The 17,857-nt window shown below is 40.6% G+C and overlaps 1 protein-coding gene across 4 annotated transcripts in view; it reads left to right on the top strand.

The window, feature by feature from the left end:
* The window catches only part of frem2b (FRAS1 related extracellular matrix 2b), a 69,799-nt gene that overhangs the window by 18,760 nt on the left and 33,182 nt on the right, over nt 1–17,857 (top strand). For all 4 annotated transcript variants that reach the window (XM_030776213.1, XM_030776216.1, XM_030776214.1 and 1 more), the window contains exon 3: nt 13,906–14,052. In XM_030776213.1, coding sequence (XP_030632073.1) covers nt 13,906–14,052 — 147 coding nt within the window. The remainder of the gene's footprint in view (nt 1–13,905; nt 14,053–17,857) is intronic.

A 17,857-nucleotide genomic window follows, 5' to 3' on the forward strand; every position in this document is an offset into this window, starting at 1 on the left:
TTTCTTTTTTCCCTAATGTTTGTGTGGCAGCTGACTCTGGTATGTAGGGAGGATGGTGAGTTGAAATCACTTGGAGAGGTAGTATATAATGTAATCACTTGGAGAGGTAGTGTATAATGTAACCAGTGCACTGTTTTGTAATGTAACCACTGTACTGTCTCATAATGTAGCCACTCATAATTTAACTGCTGCACTATAATGAGTCATGATTCACTGTGTCATAATGTAACCACACTGATAAAAAAAATGTTACATCTACTTAATTTAACTGTGGAAAGTTTTTCCATGAAAATAAATCATGTTCCTTCAAAGTTAAGTAATTTTGTTGATCTAACAAAGTTAAGACAGATGAAATGAATGTAATTTACTGTGGTATCTACAATTTAATGTGATCAAGTTAGATGAACGTGATTTATTTGAGTAGGTAGTTATTACAGCTGTCAGTGATCCAGTTTGAATATGTGGATATAACAAATAAATCTAATCTAGCATTAACTCATAAATGTAGACTTGCAGATGAAGACTTAATTGAAACCATCTACAGCCTTCTTGGTGTAACTTGGTCATGACAACCAGTGTTTGCAGCTTTCATTGATTTCCTAAGCCGCTTGTCATAGTTAGGGTAGTGGGGGATGCTGGAGCTTATCCCAGTATTCATTGGGCAAAACACCCTGGACACATTTACTCCTAGGGTATAATTTAGTGTGTCCAATTTGCCTGACCTGCACATCTTTGGACCACACATACAGGGAGAGCATGCAAAGTCCCCCATGTCGCCTGACCGGGAATCAAACCCGGGACCTTCTTGCTGTGAGGTGGCAGAGTGTCCACACAGCAGAATGAGGTACATCACACACATAAGTCGCACAAGTGCACAGTGGCATAAGGCATAAGTGGCTAAATTAATAAACACGTAAATATAAGCCTAATGACAGATTCTTTGTCATTTAAATGGAAAACCACCTGAAAAACCACAACAAACCTGCGGTTATAGGCATGCACTAACAAATGAAAAGTCTCAGCTGCATCAACTGTAAGCTGCCTTACTGGAATGAACTCTTAACGTTTCTTTCCATCCAGTGTTTTTCGCACGGTTGCTGCAGCTGCAATCTCCCAATGGTAGGGACATCTGTGAGACTTGGAGAAACATAATTAATTCTAGTGCATTTTACATGACTGGTTTAAGTTGTTTGAACTATTGGCTTATTTATGCTCTTTCAACTGTAACTTTTCAAGTAATACATGGAAATTCATGAATTCAAATTATTTCAACTTGATTTATTTGCTTTAAATATACAAACATCATTTTCAGTTTTCAGTTTTTTTTTAGTTACAGTGCTGTGTCAGGAAATTTCGACAGTTTGTATGAAATGACCATGCAAATTTATAGAAAATACCATGACTAATCATTGACCATGTTACACATTTCTGTCTCTGCACTATACTGCTCCAACGACTGCAGCCATGTTCAGTGTGTCCTGCTGAATGGTCATATTTGTCTTGTTCGTTTGAACCGTGGGTGGCCTTTGATTTACATGACAGAAGGCCTTCAGTTGACCTAGTGAAGGCCCCTGACTACTTCCAACCAGGGAGTCCACTCTTAATCTCTGTGAGGTTCGGGGATAACCTGCTCGTCATGCCTTTCGCCCAGCTTTTATGCTGTCGTCGCATTCCCAGGGGCCCCTCAGCTCGCATGCCGAGCGGGAAGAGATTCTCCAGATGGGGGGAGAGACCAGGTCCGGGCATGTTCCTGCTGGATCGCTCGGTGTATCGTCATCTTTCTTTCCCTCAGGATGTTAGTCTTGCTGAACAGAGGCTGTGCCGACACATTCAGGGCAGTGCTGGCCTGCCAGTGCATTCCATTCTATCAAAGATTAAGAAGTCAGGCAGCCATTAAGGGGCAAGTCTTCCCGTGCCACAGGCTGCTCCTAACAGATCTTATTTGGGATTTCTGTTCTGGAAATGAATAACCCCAAGAGCTTTATAACATGCTTATTCTGCTGACAGAGTGATGTGATGTTATCATCCAAATTATTATATTAGCATTTATAACCTTTTAACAGGTGTTTATATCTGTGTTACCAGTGTCAGATTGTGTGGCTGTCAAATAATAGTGCATATGTATAGTTTGACTATAAATAATAAAAGATGTTAATGTATTGCTTATGAGGACCTCATTCACTGATGTCATAAGACCTGAAAACTTTGAAAAACCACCCACTGTTGCCAAAAGACAAATGTCCAGTGGTAATGTTAGTTCAGAAGGCAGAGAGTGACTGCTTCTCTTAGGCTCTGCTCAGATGGGTTGCATTGTTCCAAACATGGCAGTGTGGGCTAGTATAATCAATCTCTTGTGATACTTTTTGGCTCACGGTACATACCGCCCTGTTTTTCTTCCTTCCTGTCCTCTGAGAGAGCTGCTGACAGCCAGGGCCCAGGCAGTAGCCCCTCAGCCGTCTCCCGCAGGCCTCTGAGTGTGTCGTGACTGGGAACTGACAGGAGACCAGCCCCCCTCTCTCTCTTTTTTCTTCCTCCCTCACTTCCCTCTTCTTTCCCACGCACAAACAGATAGAGCTGAAAGCAATCCTCCAGGCTTACACACCCAGCCTTTCCAGAACAGAATGAAGAAAGCCAGCAACTCCACAGGAGAGAAGTCCAATGACTGCATTTTCATTTGTTCTGTTTTCCTCTCATTTTCACAGCAGAAGTTAGGGCTTTGACAAATTAGTTTACAGTTAAACTATGAGAGTGCTACAACTAAATGCCCCTGTCGACATCTCAGTGTTGAATCGCACGCCACCTGCTTTGTGATAGTGCAGTCACTCTAGGAGGGTCTTTCTCTTCCCCCAGTGCCTGTTGCTGCAAGATGTGGGGATCCGCTTGGCTGTGAAATGAAAGAGAGACATTCTATGAAAGGAGAGAAACAAGGGAGCAGATGAAAGATGAAAGGTGTGGTCCCAGTCTCTCACAGAGACAGACGGCAGTGTTGCTAAGCCTAGAGCAATGTCATACTGATGAGCTCTAACACCTCAAACTCTATTTTCGGGATAGAGATCTATTCTCTTCTCTGGATAGAGATCTGTTCTCTTCTCTGGATAGAGATCTATTCTCTTCTCTGGATAGAGATCTATTCTCTTTTCTTGATAGAGATCTATTCTCTTCTCACTCTGTTTCCTCCAGTTCATGCTATAAGTTCATTTTTCAGTGAGACAATTTCCAAAACTGGCTTCATTTGGAATGATTTTAAAGGAGTATTAAATCAGCTTATAGAAAAAAGTATGAATTAATTATCTCATTCAGTTATTCACTCATTCATTCAGTCAGCCATTTGCTAAATTATTCATTTCTTCATTTCCTTGATTAGTTCCTTTCATTTCTGAAATTTGATTTTTCCATTATTCTATCACCTATTTATGCATTCATGGGAATCACTATCTTTCTAACCAAATAAGTCATTGAGTCAAAGACTACATGCTTTAGTTCTGAAGTCTGGATGATTGTCAGACCTCCGTTTGCTGCTCACATGTTCCAGACTCCAGAAAGAGCTATGATCAAGTGAAGTACACTCTGGGCCAGTGAAAGCTAATCCAGTGTGCCTGTAAATGTAGCCATTACCCTGTAAATCAATGACATGCCTCACAGAGCCATTTTAAACAGCCCAGATGACACAAATGTAAACCTTTGACAGTATGTGTGCATATCTGACTGTGTATTAGCAAGTCCTCATTCACACATTAACACAGACCTCCATGTAAATCACATTTCATATTCAGAAAGAGAGACTGATAAGCACAAACTGTTGACATGCATAAAATGTCTGACAGTCAAAATGTCACCTGTAGTCATTGATGAATACTGTTTATATGGGTAATAGTGTAAAAAAATGCTCAAACCAAACTTTTAACAGCCTGTCCCCATGTAACTTCTGAACTACACAGTATGAACTACACATAGAACAATGCAAACATGAAAAAAGAGTTCTTTTCAGTTAGTGGTTTAATTTAGTTAACACTGTGTCTTAAGAAAAAAAATAGTTTCAACATACTTTCTCTGTATCACAGGTAGTGTGGCACTGTTATTGTCTTGGTTTGACATGAACTAGACCTATGCCAATGTGTCACTGTGGTGTTTTTGCTCAGGACGGAGCCTTTGAGCAGTGGAGCTCTTTTTTAAAGATGAGCCGGGTAAATGTCACAGACAGAGAGTCTATGCTTGCAGCTCTCTCTCTCTTCTGTTATATCTGACCTTTAACGTTAGATGTATGAATGGAAAATTGTATTGGGTATAATGAGCTCACATCACACTGAAATCTGAATGCTGTAAAGCATGGGAACATACTTTGAGCAGAACATAAATGAAATTAAATGCTCATCACAGAAATGAGGATGTAATTCAAATGGAAAACACATGGTTCAACACATGTTGTTCCTGTTGTTACACATGTTGTTCCTGTTGTAACACAGGAAGTGCTCCATCACGCTGCAGAGACATGACATTTTCATATGAGTCATCGATTTCTCCTGTTTGCAATAAGCAAGCCAGTGGACAAGTGGACAGCTACAGATGAAACCTACAGACCTTAGTGATTCTTACAGTGAAGCAGTTCTGGTGGTTCTGTTATGATGTGTGTTTTTTTTTTCTCGGCATGGTTTAGATCCACTCTACTCCTTAGACTATAAGGTAAAGCTAATGTCACAGAGTAACCTGTGAAAAAGGGTGGAACAGGTTAAGGAGAGTAAAACAGTAACATTTACCATAGATAGACTTTATTTACAAAGTGCTCTGACAGAACAGGCTCACCCTATTCAGCAAACCAAACTTGAAATCACCAGCGCACGAAATAGTTTCCTTTGTGCTATAAAGACATGGGTGCAGGTGGATCAGGGCTATGGGAGGGAGAGGAGGAGAGAAGCTGTAGTGCTCCAAAGACCCTGTACTCATTGTACAAATTTTTATTTAATCTTTTACATTCATTTATGTGTTTTGTTATTTGTCTGTGATTAGTACATTTTAATAACAAGGCGTAAAAGTTTTCTGGGATTTCAAATGCTTGTAGATGATTTCTGTCAGTTGTATTTATTTGTGATGTTCTTATTTCAAGATAAAGAAAAACAAAGATTTACAATTTGCATAGTAATGCAGAGCATAGTAGTAGCATCCGTTTAGGCTGAGAAAAATAGAGATGATGTGTGAACTGGCTTTAAACTAGATTTGAAAAAGCTTTTCTGCCACAGGATCAGTCCTGAATGTGCTGTCTCACTGATTTTACCACAGTTGTGTAGTCTTTTTTTACCACAGTATATGGTAGTCTTCATTTCATTGAGGAGTTAGTTTTCTCATTAACTTTTCCTCATCCTGGGAATCAAGTGTCCAATAAAACTGTGAGAACATAAGTGCATTTAGACTGAGGAACTCATGGGGCATTTTTACCAAGCCAGTTTGAGAGAGCTGACCACCCGGTGTGCTGTGTGTTGTTGGCAGGAGGCAGAGACTGGTGAACCGGCAGATTAATGGTTTAAGGGGTCCTGGGGTGAACTGGGAGCAGCCTCGATCCACAAATGTGAATGATGTCCAGAGGAAAAAAAAAAACAAAAAAGGATGTGTCCCGAGGCCTTTGTGTTCGTAGAGCAAACATAGCCCAAGACTGCTACTGTTAAGTCTATAAAAAGCCTCTTATCATTCCCTGGAGTCCAGCTAAAAGAGATGCCGGATGGTTTGATGGGCAGGTGGATTCTTTGAGAGCGTGGGCTTTTCTCTACTGATATTAGATTATTCCCTTTTGGCTCGAACAAACTTATCAGACTCTTGACAGGTAAAATAAAGTAAAAGCCTTGTTTTTAATCAATCCCTGTCCACTGTAGCAGTGAGGCTATGACTTGTTGGCATTCAATCAAGATACTGGTCAAGACCAGACTCATCTGTCATATAATACTATTGACTGAACAGAGATGACTGAGTGTGCAATGCCTCTCTTTCCCCATTGCTATGAATCATGTGCAGTGTATCCTACAAGCCGACGTGTCAGTAGGACTTACTTTTGTACTTATGTTTAAGACTTACTTACGGGACACTGAAAGAGCAACAGTCTATACACTGGCCAATGTGTCCCCTTATTGTGTTCATCAGTGGCCCTGCACATGCTTTGGATTATGTTGAATACTGCCTCATTATCCATTCCTGAGGTCACGGAGTGGACTGTGACCCCAGTTCCACACGCTCCATATATCCAGTGTACTTTGAGTCCAGCACGTCGCAAAGCCCCAGGCTGAAACAGGTGTGGGCACATGGAAAGTATTTTTATCATGCTGACCTGAATGTGAAAAATTTCATATGTCTAAGCCAGCTTGAGGTAAGATGGCAGAAATGTTTGTGTCTTGAGCCTTGTGTCTGTCGTGTTTCTAACTGAATTTTCTTTTGACAATATGTCAAATTGTCAAAGTTTACTTGTCAGTTTTGAGCTTTGTAGCTCCTAGTCTGGATGATGTTAGAAAACAGAATCCCTCTTTTCAGGGGGGAAGATTTGTGGGGCAGCTTACATAAAAAAGGGAGTAATGCCATTCAAATATTCCCCTCCATGGCAGACAACTGGAGGGTTAAAAGGCTCCATAAACAATCCCAAACTCTTTGCATGGAGCCCGCGAGTCACTGGGGCCAGATTTCTTTTCTTTTTTTTGTCCCTCAGCGTCCGCATTCAGCGAAACAGGCCGTCATTATTCTGCCTGACGAGTGAGCAAACACTGGGCATTGAGGGGGTCAAGAAAAAGCACAGCCCCCATGGGTCATTGTTACATCCCTCCGTCCCATGTCGTTATACGGCTTTGTTTTACACTCCCCCCAGTTCTCGCACTCATCCTTGTAAATCAACTCTCCCTATCCTCCCTGCTCATTCTCTGGAGGTTCCTTGCCTGACTAACGGCGAGAAGATGCGCAAACACATCTTTCAGAGTAGTTTTGTGCACTCCATATGTCTGCACATTGTGACTGAAATAGCACACAGAACAGTCCAGCAGGCAAAAAGTTCTGATTGGCTTTCCCTCAGTCTTGTAGGGCTGAGCAGTGCCCCATCAAACAGGAGCTTGTCATTTGTTTCACTGTATAGACAATTTGATCAACAAGACTTAAGTCTTAATAGTTTGACCAGACAAAAGGCAGGATTCAGACCCAGCAGGACATGTATTTAAGAAGAGAGAGTCTTAAACTAAAGTTTGTCAAGACTTTTTGCTTTTTTCAAGGTATGTAATTGTGCTTAAGTGGTACATCAGCAGGAGTGTCAAACAGATCTTTTGTGAGATTTCATTCCTCTGAAATCTTTTTGCTTTCATTGGTTAATGTAACTTCAGTCATGTGTAACGGTCCAATAATCAGCAGGGGGCTGTCAGTATTTAATCTTACAAAGACCTGTATCTGTGAGGGCTGACTGTCCAACCTTACAGCTGATAAACCAAGAACTTCTCACTGTTTTTCTAGTTCTACAGAGAATTACAGCTTTTACAGAGTGACAAAGCATACGACAGACTGCTCATTAAGATACACAGTAGGAGGAATTTCCTCAAGGTTAGGTCATCACACAAGAGTAAAAGCAAAGAATGTGACCTCGGTGGCCATAAACAGACAAACCTGAGACATATCTAACCACTGTATTAAAACAGTAAATACAGTGCTTTAGATTACTAGTTTGTTTTTCATAGGTACTGATGAATTTGGCCATGAATTTCAGTGTTTTAACAGTCTTGCCAATTTAGTTTGGTTAGATTTTCATGTTTGCCCAGTGTCTGACCTATTGACTTTCAGAACTTCATTAGTGTCAACAGTGACAGGTACCTAAGAGCCAAAATACATGTCTGAACTGATCTTCTGAATTTCGACTGGAGAGGCCATTAAACCTGGAGAAGAATTACTCTCACTGTTGTACAACTGGACAAAAATGGAAAGCCAGAAAATAGAAACATTGTCAAATAACTTGCACTCATCCAAGAAAGAATAACCTTGGGTATTTGATCTAACACATTGCCTCTCCTCTGCTCACAGACAGCCACACACCAGCAGTCACGTCCCCATTGGGTTTGGCCTGCAGAGAGTGGTAGGCTAATCTGAAAGTTGCTCCCAAAGAGCTGGCATAAATTAATGTGTTCTACCCAAAATAATAGGATTAACCCTAAAAAGTGCAGGATTTTGTTGCAGCTGTTCCCTCAGCACACTGGAACACTGACCCCTGTGAAATCACCTTTGCTTGTGGGATAAAGCGATTATGTTCTCCTGTTTTGCTGTAAGAAATAGTGTTGACTTGGTAAATTGCTAGCTGGCTGGATGCATTGGTTCCACAAAGCACTGGATAGTGGTAGGAATTAGTATAAATAGTTCAAACCAAAACAAAGCAAATTTATGGAGAAGTATTGCATATCTAGTCACCAGTCACACTCTAGAGTGTAGTCTTGCTAAAGGTTTTAATACCTTTGTGACTGTTACTGAGTAATGTTTCAGGGCCCCTAAACCCTGGCAAGGTTTTCTCTTTTCTGTCTTTTTTAAATGACTGAAGTTTCACCTGTCCACACACTACAATTAAGTGAAATTAGTGGTGGAGTAAGGAAAGCGAGAGAGGTGACATTTTTCCAGTCATGAGCCCTTGTGGAGTATTATGGGGTGGAAACGACCACGAGGCTGTTCTCTCCTCTCCTGTCTTCCCAGTATTTAGGAAAAGTGACTCCACTTCAGTGTGAATGGAATTTAGCATGGAACTTATTGCATTTCAATTACCTCTCAAGTGCAGTGTAAATAATACAGTAAAAAAAAAAATTCACTTTTTGCACTCTTTTACACTTTACACAAAAGTTCATATATATATATATATATATATAGAGAGAGAGAGAGAGAGAGAGAGAGAGAGAGAGAGAGAGAGAGAGAACGAGAGAGAGAGAGAGAGAGAGAGAGAGAGAGAGAGAGACGCAGTATATATATATAAAAACCAAAAGACTTGTGTTGTTGTGAATGAGGTTTTAGCCGGTGTGAGAAACATGGTGTGATTGGTGATTGTAAGTGCAGCCAATGGAGCGTGGGCAAACTTCCAGGACACTAGTGACCTTTAACTACAAACACACTGTATTTTCTCCTCCCCATTTCCTTGGCAAGCCGCACATAAAAGGGCCCTGCTGAAATAAGAGCCTGGAGAATTCCAGACCGCTTCTGTCCACAAGTGTGAGGCTCCAGCTTTTGTGATCCAGGAAGTGAGTCCTGAAATGGTTTCCACAACAACCTTGTAGGACAATCTGGAATTAAACAGAGAGAGAGAGCAAGAGAGAGAGAGAGAGAGAGCTTTCTTGTGTTCAAGGTTTGAAAACATATTATTTAAGTGATATCTGTAGATAGGGTAGCTTTCTTTACGGGGCCTTTGATGAATGTTTTATTCTTAACGTTTTATTCTTCGTGTTTCCGAATTGATTTTACATGCAAGAACTTTTGCTTAGCTTTGGTTCCGTTTATTCTACTCATGTGGACCTAAGAGCCTCAACAGGAATAAAACAGATCTCAGTTTTGCCACATCAGATTGCGAGAGGAATACGAGTAGATATTAAAAATATTTTACAAATGAATAATCAATGAGGGCTTTTTGTGCACCAAATGTAATGATCTTCATTGTATATCAGCATCTGAATTTACTGGCAGCTATAAAACAAAATATATAAAAAGCAGAGACGACTAGATAGCTTGATGTTCTTTGATTGTTGTGACGTAGAATAAGACTGGTGCAAATCTGTCTGCCTTAACCCCAACTCTCAGCCAGGATTATGAGACCGGTTCTCGCAGGTTCAGACTGTCACCTGGTGGTGTGGTGTGTGAGTGTGTGGATGTGTGGGTGATGGGTTGGCATCCGGGCCCCTTGCTTTCCCAGCTGACCAAATATATCAAGTGTGCTGCCTAGGTGAAAGTCCACAGAGGAGGACTCTTCTTGACCCCTACATGAGGAGGTGACTGTCCATTACCTGGTCTTCACAGCCAAGAATCTCCTCAAACTCTACCTGTGACTGCTGAGTGTGAAAACAGAGTTTGGCTAAGGGATGGTATATGCCAATCAGATATCAGCCAAAACGTTTTCAAAGAGAAAAGAGAAACAAACTTTGGCTGCTGGTATCATTAAGTCGCTTATTTGTGCCGAGCATAACTGATGTTTTTTTTATTTGTTTATCGCTTGGTTTAATGCAGTAGTTTTATCTGGTCTAACGTATTATAAAATTTGAACTTTCTGCACTATTTTTGCACTTCTTTACTTTCTTCAACAGTGTTTGATGTTCTTATTCTGAGAGAAAGACTATTTAAAGAGTGATATAATTAAGATTAGATAAAACTCAAGTTCTAAGACTTGCAAGAAAAAGCAACTCTTCTTTCTTTCTTTCTTTCTTTCTTTCTTTCTTTCTTTCTTTCTTTCTTTCTTTCTTTCTTTCTTTCTTTCTGTGTGTAAAGACAAAGTATAGCATTGCCAGCAAGACAAAATCCAGTTGTGTGCTCTATGATCTGATATCACCAAGGAAAATGGAAGCTGTATGAACTAGTGAATGGCACTGGCAATAAGCAAACCCAGCCTGTGTGTAACTTAAAGAGCGGTTAAGGATTAACTTTGGTGTTTGGTTAAGTCTCTTTGAAGTGGACCAATACCAGCCCCTTGCTTATCAGACCCTGAAAACAAGACCAGTCAAAGTAGCATTGGTTTAATTCCAATATTATATTGCATTTAAGCTTTCACCCTAGATTAGTAGTAGTGCTCCCTTTAAAATTAATCTACATTCTTTGTATGTCGACCTTGTGAAGTTCTTGTAAAGTTCAGGTCAAAAGGGCAGTGTCTTATTGTGTTCCTCACAAAAACCCCTGACACAACCCAGCACTCATAAATAACAAATGAATGAGAAAGGCTCAAGTCAGAATATTACCAGATACTTGGCTTTAAAAATGCCCATAGACAAATGAACACATTCCAGAACATTCACTTAATTAAGCCACAATTCTCTCAACAGTTCAGGATAGTTTTTTAATCCTCTGGAAACATTTTAGTTAAAAATTAAATATTAAAAAATGGCCTTACATGACCATGGAGCTGTGTGTTCAGTAGTCTAAAGATGAAAGCCAATGCCACGTTTTCAGCCCTGGTATAATGCTTATTTATGTCTGTAATGTAAATTACCCACTTTCTACTATCAAATGTTTACAGCTTATGTGTTTCTGAGCAAGAACCTACATCTATAAATGGCTTTGGAATGTACCCAGTCAAATATTTGATTGCAGAGATTTATTTTAGTTCTGAGATAAAATAAATATGTGAAATGTCCCGTCCCTCTGTCCCTGGTGTTTTATACAAAACGAGGAACATTGATGTAGGATTTAAGATTATTTTGGCTGACATAGTGAATACATTTGTGTGCTCTTATTTCTGGCAGTTAGTTATTTTCTGTGTGAGGACATAAAGGACTGAACTGACCTCAGATCTTTAGATTATCATTAATTGTACAGGCACATAGTTTGTCTACAGATGTGACCAACCTTCATGACACACGGATCATAAACACACACACACACACACACACACACACACACACGTGCACACACACACATACACATGTATGTGTTTATGAAAGACATAAACACTCACTCAGACACACACACACACACACACACAAACACACGTGCACGCACTACCTCATTAAAGTTTATTGTGTTCTCAGCTGTGTGTTGCTAATTTTCTTCCAGAGAAAATCTTCCTTCTGATGTCTGAGGGAAGAGAGGTTCAGTTTTCAAATGGTTGTTTGTCGTTTTCTTGGTCAACATCTGTATCAGTTATCAATTATCAGACAGCATGCCTGTCTAGTGCTCACAAGAGTGACGCAGTGTTGGTGAGTAACGTTATGACAGTGTTAGTAAAGTTATGACAGTGTTAGTAATGTTATGACAGTGTTAGTTAAATTATGACAGTGTTAGTAACGTTATGACAGTGTTAGTAAAGTTATGACAGTGTTTGTAACCCCCAATGCCCACTGCTCCTGTGTGTGGTGTGTGTGTCCACTACTGACGTGTTGGATGGGTTAAATGCAGAGGACAAATTCACTGCTCACTGTTCACAGTGTGTGTGTGTGCTATCACAGAGATTTACATTATGTAAGGTTAAGACAGTGTTCGTAAGGTTATGACAGTGTTGGTGAGTTCCAAGTTGTAGTCACTGACATAAAAAGGTTTTGTTTTTTTTTTCTGTGACAAAATTAAAATCTGGTTATTTCTCTGATGAAAACTACATGTATTCCAAACTGTACCAATTAGAATAGTGTGCTCCATGGGAATTCATACAGTCAAGAATTTCTGTGTTGGAATTTAGCGGTTTTATGCAGTTTTGCCAGTAGTGAGTGGGTAAAAAAGACAACAATTAAATCGCCAGGTGTAAAGTCTTTTGTCAGGGTGAATGGGGTAAAACAGTGGTAACCTGAGTTTACAGGAAATCTGCCTGGCTGTAATGAGAGTGAGCCCCATCTCTTGGCTACAGGCAAGATGAGAAATTACAGTGTATGTGATGTCTGCAGCCCCCTGCGGCACTCTGAAAACCCTCCATGTTCCTGGAACCTGGCTTCTGAAATTCCTTTTATCAAAACTCTGCTGACATAGCCAATTATGATGCAAAATATCTGGCTTTGAAGACAAACCTAGTACCTGCTTCACTTCACATTTGGATCATTATTTTTGTTCAGGGATTTTCTTTTTATCTTTGCTTGTCCTTTAAAGGACGTGAGTAATCACTAAATCTTGTTTTGAAAGTTTATTTTCTTAGACTTGCTGCAGTTTCTGTGTAGATAAAATAAAATGTATGTCTTTTATCATTTAACATAGAGCGCAGACATTTGAAAAATGTCTCTGTTTATTTCTTCCACTTTAAACTATTACATTTATTTAATGACCCAGATGTTGATAGCCTCTCTCTGCAGAACATTTTGGTTTTTTTTAAAGATGGAAAGATTAATAAACATACACTGATACAACACTAAGTAACACTGAACAGGTGTCACAGGACCATAGACATGCGCGCGCACACACACACACACACACACACAAATTTACAGGGAAATAGGCATTGTGGGGCAGTTGAACTGGACATGACAGATTTACAGAGTGTGACAACTGGGCAAGAGAGTGGGGAGGAGAGGGGGGGCCTGGGAGGTTTTTGCCGTCTGTTGTGTTGCCAAAGGGAAACAAACACAGCTCCTCTTGCCAATGGCAGCCAGAGGTTTGTCCTTCTTTTCCTCCCCTGTCTATTTCTCTGTCTGCCTATCCCGTATCTGCCAAATGATTAATTAGTCAGTCACTTGTGTCTGTCCACCCACTAAGTTTATCGATAATGAGAGTGCTGTGTGTTTATGTGTGTGTGTGCGTGTGTGCGTGTGTGCGTGTGTCTTTTCAAGCTAGTGACTCCCAGTCTAGCCTGTTCTGGCATTTCAATTTGAAATGACCATTGCTTAGCACTTCCACTTTTTGGTGTGTGTGTGTGTGTGTGTGTGTGTGTGTTTGATGTCTGTGTGTGGCTCAGATTGTGACTGGCAGTGATGCCCTGCAGGAGCCAGGCCCAAGCTTTGAATTCTACTTCAAACGGAGAGTGCTAAAAAGGAGTGAAGCAGATAGGAAGCAGATGTACTTTCTCACTGTAATTAAAGAGAGGACAATTAGACCTGAGTTTCAACTCCCTGCAGCATCACACCGTTTGACTGATGCTGCTCTTTTTGCACAAGAATTAAATCCATCCTCAAAGATACCCAGATATCCACATTAATCAGAGGACTAGGTGGTCTTAGTTTGGAAATAGTTGTTTTTTAAAAAAATATGTTTTAGAGAGATATGAGTGTTCTTCTAGAATAAGTAATTGGTTGGTCTTTTTGTATGCAGGAGGCAATAAGCTGAAGAACCAGCAGTTTCGTCTGAACTGGGCCTGGATTTCTCTGGAAAAAGAGTACTATGTGGTGGATGAGGAAGCGAAGTTCCTGGAGGTGATCCTTAAACGGAGGGGCTATCTCGGAGAGACATCTTTTGTCGGTAAGTGAACAATCAATTACCATGTAACTCTGAATGACAGTGTTCCAAGAGAGACCAGGGTGAAATGCACAGTGATTTTGTGTAGCCCACAGAACAGTTGTCATGAAGATGTAGTCTGTAATAGACCAGAACCCTGTTTTGGTTTTACTTGGTGACCTAATGACCATACCACTGACAGTTCCATAGTCTGGCCAGTCGCCAGTCTGGCTGAAATGCTCTGTGAGTCAGCATTAGTAACACACCTGAGAGTGACCCTGTCAGATGAGTAAGAGGAGAGCTTTCCATGTCCTCCTTGGTGATTGCATATCTTTCAACTCTTTGCTGATATAATCATGTTCTATACAAGAGGACCTAGTGTGGGACCATCCACCTCTGCTCACAGATTCTCTTGTCTAACCAGTTTTCCCCAGGGACAATATTTTTATTCCCTGGTATCTTAGGGGCAGCATTGTGCCCTGGGAACTGAATTCTCTCATGGGAAAGATCAGAGTTCAGTCTCTGGCCATTTGCACTATCCATTTCCTTACCTCAGTTCTTTAAACTGAAAAGGTAGAGCAGGAATGGAGAGAGAGAGAGTGAGAGAAAGAGAGAGATCGCTCCAGTTTTATTTGACTGCAGTGATATGATTTTAAACAAACTCTCTTACAGTAATCCCCATCAGCTGCTCAGGTACTTGTGTTTTATGACGATGTGTCATTTCACCCATCATCAGTCAGTGAAACTAGAAACAAGTTTCTAGATTCTTACTAGACCAGCTTTTAGAAAACAAAAAAACTTCTCCTAACCATTTCCATCTCTGTTATGAAAGCTTAAAACTGAAGTTTGATTCCACTGTCTTTTTGGGTTTGCTCAGCATGACCCACAATGTCACCAAGTGCTTTATGAAAAGCGTGAGTGATTTTGATCTGTCACAGAGGAAATTATTAAAAAGAAAAGTTTTGGAGGTTAAATCTCAAAGAGTCATTTGAGCTATCTCTCAGGTCCTCTGTGGCTTTCAGGCAGTTTATAATGAGAGCTGCTGATATAGAGGCATGGCACTGACAGGTCTGCTGAAGGGAACAAAGAAAGACCTGCCCAGTCACTGAAGTTCAGACACAACCACTGTAGTTAAAAAGTGCAAGAGAGCAGCCATCACTTGGCTCTGATGTTAAGTCCGTCTCACTGCACCTGAGGACTGTCAGTCAGTTTCATTACCATTGTACAATACTAATTATATTTATTCATTTCATTAAAAAAAAAAATATATATATATATATATATATATAGAGAGAGAGAGAGAGAGAGAGAGAGATTCAGTTCATTTATACTTTCATTGCTGGGGCTTGTTCAAGATGTGAATAGGTGTTTTTAGACACTTTGTTTTAAAGGTTTGAGGTTGAGGTTAAGCCCAGGAATATGCTCTGCTCTGAGAAGTGTTTAAACAGCTGGTGTGTCAGCAGTCAAATCCCCTGTCAGCAGATCATCTGTAGACCAGGAGGTTCATGGCTCAGATAAAGTCCTCTAAAATGAGTTGACAGCAAACATTTGAATCAGCATTTCCCTGAAAGAAAGTAAGGAGTCATTTTATTTCACTAAAGGAAAATGAAGTAACTTTTCATTTTGACTAAAGGAAACTGAGAAGTGCTGTTTGTCCTGAATTTGAGGATGTTGGGACTTGTCTGTGGGAATGTTTGCTGTCTTAACAATGAGTTCTGACCTTTGAAGTGAGGGGGCTGATATGGTTGGAGGATGGGTCAGACTTCCCATTAATTTCTTACTTGGGCGGCCATGTGGAGATCTCTCCCAGAATGTACACAGCAGAAACAGAAGGAAGAAAGCAGAAAGAGAAGAAGAAAGAGAATTTCCTTTGTAACCACGTACGGCGAAGCCTCTGAAAGACCAGAATTAGCCATCCGTACCAATCGAAACATCTGAAGAAACCTCTGGACATTCCACTCTCCTGAGGTTCATAAGACTTTCAGAACCGTCCCAAAGCCTGACTGACCTCAGATCAGATAATGATATTAAAGATTCTGGGACGCCACATGCTCCTGCTTGCACAGTGGACCTACTACTGTGCTGAAACACCACCTTTCCTTGCAGCATTGGAAAGAAGAGAAAATTGGTGTATCTCCCATTGTGAGAGAGAGAGTTGTCAAGAGCTAACATTCGGCTCCTCCTGCTCAGTTCCTCTTTGAAGATGGTTATTTTCAGGCTCCATTGAGTTAATTTGGTTTTATTGCAGCACACATACAGGCAGACAGAGGCAAGGCCCTCTTTCTTCTATGCCTTTATGTCAAAACATACCTCTCTCCATTTTCATCACAGATCAGAATGGTTTTTTTCCCCTCCCTCTGCATAAAATCACATTTCTGTTTCTGGACCTCCTACTGTACGTCAGTGGAGTTCCCAGATATCCATGTCGCCATGGGTACCACTATCATTACTCCCCCCTGCTCGTCACAAACTCTTTGCTAGAGGCACAAAATGCTCCCTGTTTTGTCATTTATTAGCTTCTATTTTTTGAATGACCTGAGAGAAGAACCGGAGGGTAGCTGGAGATGTTTTATTTACTCTGGACCACCCACTGGGCACCGCTCAGCTGGCGAGTAGCAACACCCTAAAGCAACCACTTTTAAGAATTAATCACTTTCTCTTAATATAAAAAAATACAAATGTGATGTAAGGCTTTTGAAAATTGAAACCAAAGAGTTTTGGAGGAGGTTTTGAATTGTGGTGTGCCAGGTACTTTGACTATCACAAATAAATGAATATACTGAAATTGTCCAGGGCACTGTGTTTCAGGAATTAAATTAACTTCTCAGTAATGAATCGCTGAGCAGCCATAATCCATGAAGAGATCAATCAAAATGTCCTGATTTCCCAGAATTTCAGAAAAAAATGAAGAAAAGAGAAAATGAAGGATTGATCACTCCAAAAACATTCTTTACATTCAGTGACTATATTTAATCTTCACAGTTATCCAAAGTGGGCCGGCACGGTGGCGCAGGGGGTAGCATTGTCGCCTCACAGCAAGAAGGTCCCGGGCAGCGAGGGGCCTTTCTGTGTGGAGTTTGCATGCTCTCCCCGTGTCTGTGTGGGTTTCCTCTAGGAGCTCCGGTTTTCTCGCACAGTCCACATGCAGGTTAGGTGAATTGGAGATGCTAAATTGCCCCTGGTATGAATGTGTGTGTGAGTGTGTTTGTCTGTGTGTCTGCCTTGCGATGGACTGATGACTTGTCCAGGGTCTTTCCCTGCCTTTTGCCCTATGAGCGCTAGGATAGGCTCCAGTACCAAAAACAGAAAAACAATCGTCCCATAGCAGAAAGAGATTTTCTGTTGCTGAAAGGTTTTGCATTAATGGAAATGAGCATTAATGAAATAAAATCACTAAAACCTAGAGCTTATTTATATTTTGTAGGACCACAGCTTGATGTTTTCCTTCAGTTCTTTTATTCTTTTGTCTCATAGTACTCTGATCGCACATTAACCATTTCAAAGAAAACTTTTCCTTGTCGGTGTTATATCAAGCTCTGTATGCCAATATCAATATGATTTTGCCATAAGCAAAAAAAAAAGAAAGAAAGAAACCAAATAACACAATTATGGAACACTGCTACACTGATACCAACCCTTTGACATTTTACATCAAGGTTTTCTTGCATATTGTGTCCCCCCATGACAATTTTACAGTTTGAATGTGCCCCACAGGAAACAGCCTCTTGGAATGAACAGAATTCATGGCGAACTGTTTTAACACTTCCAACATGGCAAACTGTTTTAGCACAGTGCAGACATAGTGATAAACTGCCCTGTGAACTGCCCT

Source organism: Chanos chanos, chromosome 6 (assembly GCF_902362185.1).
Source record: "Chanos chanos chromosome 6, fChaCha1.1, whole genome shotgun sequence".
Lineage (NCBI taxonomy): Eukaryota > Metazoa > Chordata > Actinopteri > Gonorynchiformes > Chanidae > Chanos > Chanos chanos.